The sequence below is a fragment of the Megalobrama amblycephala genome, linkage group LG11 (assembly GCF_018812025.1).
Source record: "Megalobrama amblycephala isolate DHTTF-2021 linkage group LG11, ASM1881202v1, whole genome shotgun sequence".
Taxonomy (NCBI): Eukaryota; Metazoa; Chordata; class Actinopteri; order Cypriniformes; family Xenocyprididae; genus Megalobrama; species Megalobrama amblycephala.
Window position 1 is genome coordinate 39,493,568 of NC_063054.1, and position 12,209 is coordinate 39,505,776.

The following is a 12,209-nucleotide window of genomic DNA, read 5'->3' on the forward strand; positions in this document are numbered from 1 at the left end:
CAAAAGAAGATATTTTGAAGAATCTTGACCAAACATTGACTTCCTCAGTAGAAGAAAAGTACTATGGAGGTCAAAGGAAACCGTCAGCTGTCTGATAACCAGCATTTTCCAAAATTTGTACAAGTTTGGAAAAACATAATGGTGAGTAGATGACAGAATTTTCATTAATAACCCATTAATATTGCAAGCCAAAAGTCACAATTTTGATTGTAAGTGCCAAAAAAATACAAAGTCGGACATGGATCATTGTTATGTGCTCATAAATATAAATTTATCTGTAACTCCTAATTGAGATATTTTATATTTTAAATGAGATATGTTTGGGCTCACAGTGAGGTAACATAAAAAAGTGGTGAGACTTCTTTCACTCTACCATCCCGAAATCTACTGATATAAAAATTGGGGAGTGATCAGATATTAGAATATTATGATATTTAGAGGATCTTGAAGGTTAATTTGAAATCGGTTAGAAAATAGTCAATCCTTGTATATTTGAATTATGAACATTAGGAAAAAAAGAAATGGTCCTTGTCAGTAGGATGATGGAGTCTCCAAATATCAAGTATATTCAATAACTGAATGTGGTTATTAAGAACAGTAGCTGAGTTAGAAGGTTTGGGAGTGCCTATTCATAAAAGGGTTCAAATATACAATTAAAGTCCCCTCCAACAATAAGATGAGTGGAGTCGATATCAGGAATGATATTAAAACAGATCGGAAAACATGTGGCTCATCGAAATTAGAAGTACAAGTTCTCAAATGTAACATGTTTCTCTAAAATAGTGCCCGTCAAAATAAGATAAGATTAATACCTGGTTTAGAGGACAAATGTTGAAAAGGAATATTCTTATGTATTAATAAAGACACTCCACAGGTTTTGAAGAGAAGGTAGAGTGGGACATTTAGCCTATCGACTTGAATCTAAGTCTGTGAGCACAGGAATGTTTAATATGAGTCTCTTGTAGAAACTATATGTCTGCATGCAAAGAATTCAAATGTGCGAAGACAATATTATTTAAACCACACACATTCCTGCTCAGAATATTCAAATGCTTCTTAAAGGTGCCCTAGAACCCTTTTTCACAAGATGTAATATAAGTCTAAGGTGTCCCCTGAATGTGTCTGTGAAGTTTCAGCTCAAAATACCCCATAGATTTTTTAAAATTAATTTCATAACTGCCTATTTTCCGGCATCATTAAAAATGTGCCGGATCTGTGCATGTCCCCTTTAAATCCTCGCGCTCCCCGCCCCCGAGCTCGCAACTCTATAATACATTGAATAAACAAAGTTCACACAGCTAATATAACCCTCAAATTGGATCTTTACAAAGTGTTTGTCATGCAGCCTATCAGATCATGTAAGTTTGATTCTGACATTTGATTCTGAATGAGTTTGATAGTGCTCTGTGGCTAAAGCTAACATTACACACTGTTGGAGAGATTTATAAAGAATGAAGTTGTTTATGAATTCTACAGACTGCAAGTGTTTAAAAAAATGAAAATAACGACGGCTCTTGTCTCCGTGAATACAGTAAGAAACGATGGTAACTTTAACCACATTTAACAGTACATTAGCAACATGTTAACGAAACATTTAGAAAGACAATTTACAAATATCACTAAAAATATCATGATATCATGGATCATGTCAGTTATTATTGCTCCATCTGCCATTTTTCGCTGTTGTTCTTGCTTGCTTACCTAGTCTGATGATTCAGCTGTGCACATCCAGACGTTAATACTGGCTTGTCTAATGCCTTGAACATGAGCTGGCATATGCAAATATTGGGGGCGTACATATTAATGATCCCGACTGTTACGTAACAGTCGGTGTTATGTTGAGATTCACCTGTTCTTCAGAGGTCTTTTGCACAGATCAAATTTACATAAGAAGGAGGAAACAATGGTGTTTGAGACTCACTGTATGCCATTTCCATGTACAGAACTCGTAATTATTTAATTATGCTGAGGTAAATTCAATTTTCAATTATATGGCACCTTTAAGGGAACTCATCAGCATGAAATAATCCATAGGGTAAAATGAGAAATGAATTAGTAGACACATAGGTATTGTTAAATGTGCAAAATAAAAGAAATTTTTTTTTTATTCAAAAATTTTTTTTTTTAAAAAAGAAAAACATTTCTAATACGGAGATGAGCTGGCATAATTCTAACCCAATAAACTCGCTTCTAGAATCCCTGCGAAATTCAAAACACCCCATTTAAAGTTGTATGCAAAAGTCCCCTGGTGATTTCCATGATTTTCATTTATAAATATTTGGGTGTTTGGATCAGCAATTTCAGACAGTAATATTTCAGTAGTGAAATGAGGTTTATTGGATTAACAGAAAATGTGCAATATGCATCAAAACGAAATTAGACAGGTGCATAAATTTGGGCACCATTGTCATTTTGATGATTTGAATACCTGTAACTACTTAGATCACTGATTAATTGGAACACACAGTTGGTTTGGTGATCTCATTAAGCCTTGAACTTCATAGACAGGTGCATCCAATCATGAGAAAAGGTATTTAAGGTGGCCAATTACAAGTTGTTGTTCTCTTTGACTCTCCTCTGAAGAGTGGCAACATGGGGGCCTTCAAAACAACTCTCAAATGTTCTTGTACATTTAGATAAACTATCAAATACATACTGAACTTTTAACGACAATATTCATGTTAGAAAGATTCAAACACTTCTGTATATTTAGATATGCAGTTAAACTATGAAATGATACATAATGTTCTTTTCTAACAGAAGCTCAGTAAAGGGAAGTTTGAGAAACTTTCATACTGATTGTCAATATCAGATAAAACTAAATGTTTACGTATTTTACGTTTGTTTCATATCTGGTTCACTATTTCCAGTAGTGTTACCAGAATTTAGGCATTTTCAATACAGTTTTCAACACTGTTATTTTTAGGAATAAACTGTAAACACCAAAATGTATGAAGTAAATGGACTTTCCAGAATGGCTGACAGGGTTGTGAGTGAAACTTGAGCAAAATCTCTTCTTACAGTAACTTTGGTAACAGGGTTGATGAATGCAGTCATTCATTTGTGTAAAAACTGAGACAATGGATTGAGACTATTTTCTTGTCCTCCCATCATGCTGTAGAAAAGAGCCCAGATGATGTCACTTCCTGGGCGTCACAGTTTTAAGAACTCCTCTGTTTTTAAAATGAGGAAAATCCTGTCAGAAGTAACAGGGTTGAGTGAATCATGTAGGACACTGATAATAACACATTTAAAGATGCAGTCAGTCTAGACTTTGAGCATGTGAACTTTCTACAGACACGGCAACGGTCATGATAAATAACACATAATAATCACTCCAAAATTTTGAAAATATATAATCTACTCCACTTTACTGCAAACTTCACTTGATCTTGTGTTTCTGGTGTCCCACATTCACATGTGTATGAATGGAAGTCAGAGGAACGGCCCTTAATAATTTAACTGTTTTTAGGAAAATAAATTAAATATCAACCTAAAAGTTGATGTCAAAATATGGCTGTTAATATCACATTATATCATTTTGTCATTGATCAAATATATTACTAAAAATATTTCAGAGCAATGTTTTCTTTATTTTCTTAATATTATTTATAAATTATTAAGAATTATTTAAGGGAAGGTGGCAGAGCAGCTATTTGGGAAATTCTGTAGCCAGAAGACGTCCATTCAGTGCTGATTGTTTTAATTCAGTAAATCTTGATGTAAAAACATTTGAAATAGGAGTCAGATTAAACGAGCAGCTAAAGTAAAATTGAGACTAAATTCTAAAATTAAGTTTTAAGTGAACTTCACAGGAGCGCTGAACAGACGTACACACATTATACCTTCACCAGACCACTGGATTCTGTCGTTGGAACGACAGCTGGTCCTTTACGATTGGGAGATTAATGTTAAAGTTTCAGGGACATATGCAACTAATTTATGCAAATGCATCAAAATGATCATAATGTTTTGTAGCAGTTGTCTATCACAACAAGTCTCAATTTTATCACGTTTAACTAGTGATGGGGAGTCGAAAAAGAGTCGATTCCTCGACTCTGAATAGCCCCCGAGTTGGGGTCGACTCCAGCACAGGAATCGACTCTCGGTGTCGACTCTGTTGCAGTGTCCGGAATCGCTCACTTGTTTACTGATTCTCGAATCCATAGCCTTCATAATGCATGGCAGTGAAGTGTATAATGTCTGTGGTTAAGTGCACCAAGCAAGGAGTGAACGAAATGAAGTGAACAATTCAGACACTGACGAATTGCGTTAGAGAGCTGTCGCAGAAACTTTGTCACTCACATATATTTATGCAGCTTACTTTAGAAATAGATAACAGTCATTTAACAGTGACTTTAGTTTGTAATTATACATACCTCCGTGTTACCTTTAGTATTGATGGTAGCTTATTTTATTGCAATAAATATAGATTTTACATAGTTAACTATGTTCATTAAACTAACCATAAATAAAAATTAATAAAAAACTCACATCAACAAAAATACATTAATAAGTGTAGCCTACATTGTATGCATTTTTTATGTATTGTATTAATTTTAGAATCTTTATCTCTCGTGTCCAAGCACTTTTAAGACATCATATGCAATGATCATACGCGTTTAGCACCATCCCCCGACCATTATAATGAGATGAATTCATTAAAGATTTCCTGCTTTCTCGTTTATTAAATCTGATATAATATTCAACCACAGATGTTTTTTGTGACTTTTCTCTCAGTAAAATTAGGTATCGGCAATAAGCAACATTGATAGGCTATTCAGGTCATCTCTAAATTGGGCTAATTTAGACAGTCTCGCTAAACGTGTGTTGTTTTAATAAGGGGATTTTAAGGCTTCACGCCGGGGAAAAATAAATTAAGTGTGTAAGGACTGCCATCTCAGCTTAGTTATGAACCTGTTTTGATGTACAGTAAATGGAGTCAATGGAATGGAATCGACTCCTACAGTGGGAGTTGGGAGTCGGAGTAGACTCAAAAACTGGAATCGAACACCCCTACCTTTAACTTCATATTTCTCTCTTTATTTTGATTTACTAAAAATGAAATGACTTTTTTTCTCTTTCATTTCAGACCTGGTGGAAGTGAAGGAGGAGAGTGAAGAACTGAGTGAAGTGGAGGAGGAACATCATGACAAACCTGGAGAAAAACCTTTGAGTCGCTCAAAAACTAAAAATAAATTTTTAAAGAAAAGAAGAGCCAAGAAATCTACAACCTGCACTCAGTGTGGAAAGAGTTTCACAAACAAACAACATCTTGAGATTCACATGAGAGTTCATACAGGAGAGAAACCGTTCACGTGTGATAAGTGTGGAAAGAGATTCAGTCAATCATCAAGCCTTAAAGCACACATGAGGATCCACACTGGAGAGAAGCCGTTCACGTGTGATCAATGTGGGAAGACCTTCAAACAAAAAGGACATCTTAAGAGTCATATGAAAGTTCACACTGGAGAGAAGCTACACACATGTGATCAATGTGACAAATCATTTCTTAGGTCATCAACCCTGAAGAAACACCTGACAGTTCATACAAAGGAGAAGCCACATTCATGTTCTATGTGTGGAAAGAGTTTTTCACTGCAGTCATATTTAAATGAACATGAGAAAATACACACTGGTGTGAGAGAGTACATGTGCTTTGAGTGTGAGAAGACTTGTACTACATGGAGCGATTTAAAAAAGCACCAGAGAATTCACACTGGAGAAAAACCTTACAAGTGTTCACACTGTGACAACAGATTCAGTCAGTTAGCACATTTGAAAACACATAAGAGGATTCACACTGGAGAAAAACCTTACAAGTGTTCATACTGTGACAACAGATTCAGTCAGTTAGCACATTTGAAAACACATGAGAGGATCCACACTGGAGAAAAACCTTACAAGTGTTCACACTGTGACAAGAGATTCAGTCGGTCAGAACATCTGAAAACACATGAGAGGATCCACTCTGGAGAAAAACCTTACAAGTGTTCACACTGTGACAAGAGATTCAGTGTGTCATCACATCTGAAAACACATGAGAGGATCCACACTGGAGAAAAACCTTACAAGTGTTCACACTGTGACAAGAGATTCAATACGTCATCAACTCTGAAAGCACATGAGATGATCCACAGCAGAGAGAAGCCGCACACGTGTGATCAGTGTAAAAAGAGTTTCTCTTTTAAAAGTCACCTGAAGATACACATGAAGATCCATGCAGTGGAGAAACCACATCACCGCAGTCTGAAATGAAGTAGTTCATTTTTATGTGCTGAACAAAAAATCTCTTCTGTGTAAGTTAGCCACAGCCAAATCTCTCCTCTCCAGCTATAGTTGGCACCATGGGCGACAAGTTTTATTTATTTATTTATTGCAGTTACAAAACGTATTTTTGTACCTGCATCAGCAAATTATTCACAAAAATTTTAAGCAAACAAGTTTAGCCCTTTAACGACCCAGTGGTCTGCTGGCGGGACGATAATAAAAGTAGCCTAATAATAACAATAATTTAACAGCCCTGTGTGCCCATCCGCTATACGCCACTGTGAAGGGATAAACGGTGTTCAGGCACGGCATCAAAGCGATTACCTGTTTAATCAAAATCCATATGCGTGGACTGTTCAATATTCAGTACTGCAATGTCTGAGTCTCTCCAGTCACATGATGTTTATCATGTGTTTTCAGTCGGCGCAACAAAGAAATGTTTACTAGACTGTGGACTAGCTTTGCTCTCTGAATAGTGGCAGCCTGCAGCTGAATTTTTGTGATCACTGAAGCCCCGGGTATACTTCGGCCGTCCGCGTTTGTGAATTTGATGTTCGTAATTTTCGTCATGTGGCAGGCTCATGGCCAGCCGCACACCCCGCCCGCATGAAGCCCAAATTTTGAGACCGCGCAGATGGTGCACATGCAACCGCGCATACGCAAGCAAGACGGAAGAGCCCACTAGGTGGCAATACGCACAGTACTGAGCACAATGTGCAGTCGTCAAAGAAGAGTGTAAAAAGTGATTCAAAAACAAGACAAACTCAGAGGCATGCTTTCCCCATCATTTTTTAATTCCTGTTCTCTTGGTGTATCTTCTGAACTATGTTGCAATGGTGGATGCAATAATTTTCTTCTCCGATCCTGCCCAGAGAATTTCCCATTGATGACATGATGTCTGGTAATAGTATAGAATTTTTTTTATTGCACATGTGTCGAACTCGGTGATCCACGTGCATCCGTGGATTAGTATACTTTGAAAGATTCACGGACACGACTGCACACGAGACACATCCAGGCGCGGAAAATGAAGTATGCTTGATGGCGCGCTGTCTTTCCGCACTCATGCAAAGAATTATCTTTGAAAGGCTTGCACACTCAACTGTGCGCGAGATGGAGCAGAACGTGGGAAATGACATATACCCGGGCCTTAACCACTCCAAATTGTAGTGGACTGGAACTGACGGCTCACTTTGGGAAAAATACCCCCCCAATGTCCCCCATGTTATTATGTCTTGACATGTAGTTTAACTGTTGCTGGTTTATGCAAGAGGCATTCTGGGATACCTGGCTGTCTCAAGTCCCCTCTCGATGCATCCTCGATAAAAGTGATCAAGAACACATCGGGGATTTGAACTGTACTTGGCTAGATGTGAACTTTGAATTGGATCAGTATCGGGACGCAGCTGATGACGTTTCACAAGAACAGACAAGAATGCATATTAAAAAATGGCTAACTAATGAATGAATGAGGCATTTATATAGTGCTTTACTATGTACTACTGTACACCGTAAGTGCTTCACAATCACAGCAGGGGTCGCTCCTCATCCACAACCTGGATAATTCAACAGCAGACACAGAGCAACAGCACCAAGATCAAATCTGTGGTTTATTGATAAAAATTTGAAAATTTGATCTGACGTTGTTGGAGTTGTGGATCCTTAGATGACTCCACTGGTGCGTTCAGTGCTCATATACACTGACGGCTCACCTTGGGCTCATGTTTGCCCCCTGATGCTGTAGTGGTTAAACATTAAATCTTTGGTCTCATTAATCTATAATTAGTTCCCTGGAAAATCGTTTTGGCTGAGGGTAAAGTAAAGTTTCATAACTTTATATATTTAGAGGCTATTTAACTTTACCGTTGTAGTCTATTAGAGCGCTGACTTTGAACGTTTGACTGAACTGTTTGCTTTAATTTTTAAGGTAGCTTTTTATACCTGTAAATATAAATGTACCTTTTGCTTATATTTTTATAATGGCTGTTATTGATCATTAAAACTGACATTTAACAAAATGAGACAGAGTTGTGTTTTATGATTGCAAACTATATGCACATATTGCCTGAACCACATATGTTTAATATTTTTAAAATGTAAATGAAAAGATTTTATAGTTCTGGTTTATACCATTCTGGTGTTTTATAGTTTGTTTGGTTGTAAATATACATGCTGTGAAGATAATCATTGACTGTGTTGCCTGAACCACATGCATGTGTATTAATATGTTAATTTTATTGTTGCCTAAAATATACATACAGAGATAACTGGAGTGGCCAGAATATCAAATGTCAAGTGTCCCCAACTAAGCCAAAGGCGACAGCGGCAAGGAACCCAAACTCCAACAGGTGACAAACAGGTGGCAAACGTGTTAAAATTGAGAAAAAAACCTTGGGAGAAACCAGGCTTAGTCGGAAGGCCAGTTCTCCTCTGGCGAACAGTGCTTTGTTACTATTCAGATAACTATCGTAAGTCCGATAGGATCGCAACATTTAAAGTAATCCAGTTCCATCCAGTTGAGGATCGTATTCATCACACCGGTATGGACGGTTTATTGAGGAACTGTGCCACTGGCTGTCGTGTCGATGAGGCCTTCACAATGGATTATCTAGTTGACTCGATCTCTGCTGATACTTCAGGGCTGCATTGTGGTCATGTCAAGGTGCAGGTCCTTGGTCTCACCTGGATATGGCCCGGATCCGGTTGACTACGGTAAACCTCGGTATAAACAGAAAGACTAATATTTGCGTAGATGCCATTCTTCTTCTGATGTAACGAGTACATCTGGTGTTATAGGAAGTGTTCCCGTTCCGGCTGACCTAATTTATGCAGCCTAATAATCCTTTAATGGATTTGAAAATATAAATTTATAATGTGTTATGTGTATGCCAGGTTAAAGAGATGTGTTTTTAGTTTAGATTTTAACTGACAGAGTGTGTGCATCCCGAACAATGCTAGGAAGATTGTTCCAGAGTTTAGGTGCCAAATAGGAGAAGGATCTACCGCCTGCGGATGTTTATCAACTGGCCTGAATTCTGAGATACTATAAATGTGAAAGACTATAATACTTTAAGAGCTCGCTCAGGTACTGGGAGCTAAACCATTTAGTGCTTTGTAAGTACTTAGCAAGATTTTAAAATCTATATGATGTTTAACCCTTTAAAACCGCACGTATCATATTTGATACACGAGTTTCTAAGACATATATTGAATCAGTGAGAGCAATACTTTCTTTGAAAACCTGTTGTATCTATTTTGATATGTGTATTCTGCCATCTTGTGGAATTTCACTGTACTGCAGGCAGTAGAGGGGTGAATTTTTAGCTTTTCAAAATGGCTGCTGCGATTGGATCAAGCCAGACGCTTTCGGCAGGAAAATAAAGGCTAATTTCAAGTTGTTAAGGTAAAAAATAATATTGGATTGCGCCTGATATAATTAATTTAACACTTTCTGAATTGAAATAATGCATAATTACTTAATAATTTAATCGTTAAATTACAAGTAAATCGTGTTGGAAATTGTGTATCAAATTTGATACTGCAGGTATTAATGGTGCTTTATGTCTAAACAGTAATGTCAAATTGTAGTAACGTTATCTACTTTATTTTTACAGTAACAATTCCTCTAAAATTATAATCAATATGCTGGAATCATCAATTTTTTATGTGTATTTTTAGATGTCAAAAAGATTAGAGGAAGAAGAGAGAAAAAAAAAGCATCTTCAAAATGTAATCGACATAATAATGGATGGCAATTCAAGTGACCTAGAGCAGTTAGAGGAAGAGGAGGATGATGATGATGATGAGGAATGGATTCCTCAGGCCATGCATGATGATGGAAGTTCAGACAGCAGTGATGAGGAAGATTATCAAGTCGAAAGTGTAGTCCAGAGCAGCATAGAAGTTGAGGTCCCAACAACACAGGACACATTCAAAAAGCAGTCGGTGAAGGATAATGCAAAAAAGAAAGAATACAGATGGAGAAAAAAACAATTTCAACCTCCATCTGTCGATTTCATTGCATCTGATGAGGAAGGGACAGAAGACAGGTGTAACTGGACTCCATACATGTATTTCAAACAGTTTGTCACTGATGAAATGCTACAGGAAACGGCAGAACAAACAAATCTGTACAGCGTACAAAAAGAGGGCAAGTCAGTAAACACAACTGCCAAAGAGATAGAGAAAGTTCTAGGCATGTACATGCATATGGGGTTAGTACAGATGTCCTGTGTGAGAGCATATTGGGAGATGGAGACAAAGCTTCCTGCAGTTTGTGATGTAATGTCTCGAGATCGGTTTCTGAAATTGCTCACACTGATTCACTTTCAGGACAATTTCAGTGTTTCTGATGATGCAAAGAAAGATAAACTGTGGAAGCTTAGGCCATGGTTACAAAACCTGCGAGAACAGTTTCTTTGCATACCTCCTGAAGAATGTCATGCAGTAGATGAAATTATGGTGCCATTCAAGGGAAAATCTCATCTACGTGTCTACATGCCTGCAAAACCACACAAATGGGGTTTTAAGATGTGGGGACGTGCAGGACAAAGTGGCTTTCTTTATGACTTTGATGTTTGTCAAGGTTGCAGAACATCAAGACAGAGAAAAATCAGAAGTGGGTGTTACAGGAGAAGTTGTGCTGAAAATGACATCAACACTTCCAGCAGGAAAAAATCACAAGGTCTTTGCAGACAATTACTTTACATCAGTTCCCCTGGTGCAGCACCTAAAGGAGAGAGAAATCCACTACATTGGCACAATCCGGATGAACAGGATGGCCAACTGCACCATGATGGATGAAAGGGAAATGAAGAAACATGGAAGAGGGTCAAGTGGACTTCAGAGTGAACCAGGACAACAACATCATTGTAAGATGGTTTGACAACAAAGCAGTGAACCTGATTTCTTCATTTGTGGGTATTGAACCTGTGGGAAATGTGAAACGCTGGGATCGCAAATCCAAAACTCACATAATGGTTCCCAGACCAGCCATCGTTGAAGCATATAACAAGTTCATGGGAGGCGTCGATCTCCTTGATATGCTGTCTGCACTTTACAAATTCAGCTTCAGATCCCGAAGATGGTACATGTACATCTGGTGGCACACTGTTACAGTGGCAGTCATCAATGCGTGGAACCTCTACAGAAGAGACCAGAAGATGCTAGACCCCAAGATGAAAACCATGGCTCTGCGAAGGTTTCAAGCTTTGGTTGGTACTTCACTCACAAGTGCTGGAAAGGCTAAAAAGGTTGGCCGACCACTATCCTGTCCAGAAGCAGCTCCATCAGCACCCCGTAAAAGGTCAAGCTGCAGTGTGTCCCTGGATGTCAGAAGGGATGCCATGGATCATTTTCCAACATGGGAAACCCGACAAAGATGCAAGCATTGCACCAACAATCACTTCTCACATGTGTACTGTGAGAAGTGTAAGGTGCATCTTTGCCTGAACAAAGACAGAAACTGCTTTCGTGACTACCACAAAGTGAAATAAAAGGACTGGAAAAAAGATCTATGTAAAAAAAAAAAAGAGAAAAACTGCCTAAAATGTTCTATGTTTTCAAACTGTTAAAGGCATAATAGATTTTTTGTATCTAAAATCTACACTGTTGTAAGCAAAACGTTCCCAAAAAGCCTGATGTATCAAATGTGATACAAAAAATATATCATAAACAAAATGAGTTGGCAATTTTTTTTTTTTTTTGATTTTGATTCAAGGCTTAATAAACATCTAATTTCCAAAAATATATAATTTTCTGCCATTTTTTTAATGTGTCAGGCTTTAAAGGGTTAACAGGAAGCCAATGCAGTGTTGACAGAACTGGGCTAAAATGGTCATACTTCCTAGTTCTAGTAAGAACTCTAACTGCTGCATTTTGTACAATCTGTAGTTTATTTATCAAGCGGGAGGAACAACCACCCAGTAGAGCGTTACAGT

General features: G+C 37.7%; 2 protein-coding genes across 2 annotated transcripts; both read left to right on the forward strand.

The window, feature by feature from the left end:
• Window positions 1–63: 63 nt before the first annotated feature.
• LOC125278817 (zinc finger protein 239-like) lies at window positions 64–7,172 on the forward strand. The gene is made up of 2 exons (XM_048208149.1): window positions 64–141; window positions 5,209–7,172. Exons 1-2 carry the CDS (start codon window positions 64–66, stop codon window positions 6,256–6,258), a joined length of 1,128 nt encoding a protein of 375 aa, XP_048064106.1. The 3' UTR covers window positions 6,259–7,172.
• A 3,918-nt stretch (window positions 7,173–11,090) lies between these two features.
• LOC125278819 (piggyBac transposable element-derived protein 3-like) lies at window positions 11,091–11,979 on the forward strand. Its single transcript, XM_048208150.1, has one exon. It carries the CDS (start codon window positions 11,091–11,093, stop codon window positions 11,763–11,765), a length of 675 nt encoding a protein of 224 aa, XP_048064107.1. The 3' UTR covers window positions 11,766–11,979.
• Window positions 11,980–12,209: the final 230 nt, after the last annotated feature.

What these genes read in the sequence shown, in the direction of transcription:
- LOC125278817 (XM_048208149.1), top strand. Translation starts at nt 64, where the DNA reads ATGGAGGTCAAAGGAAACCGTCAGCTGTCTGATAACCAGCATTTTCCA. An exon ending in AAGTTTGGAAAAACATAATG is followed by an intron (nt 142 to 5,208) that starts GTGAGTAGATGA and finishes AAATTTTTAAAG; the next exon opens with AAAAGAAGAGCCAAGAAATC.
- LOC125278819 (XM_048208150.1), top strand. Translation starts at nt 11,091, where the DNA reads ATGGAAGAGGGTCAAGTGGACTTCAGAGTGAACCAGGACAACAACATC.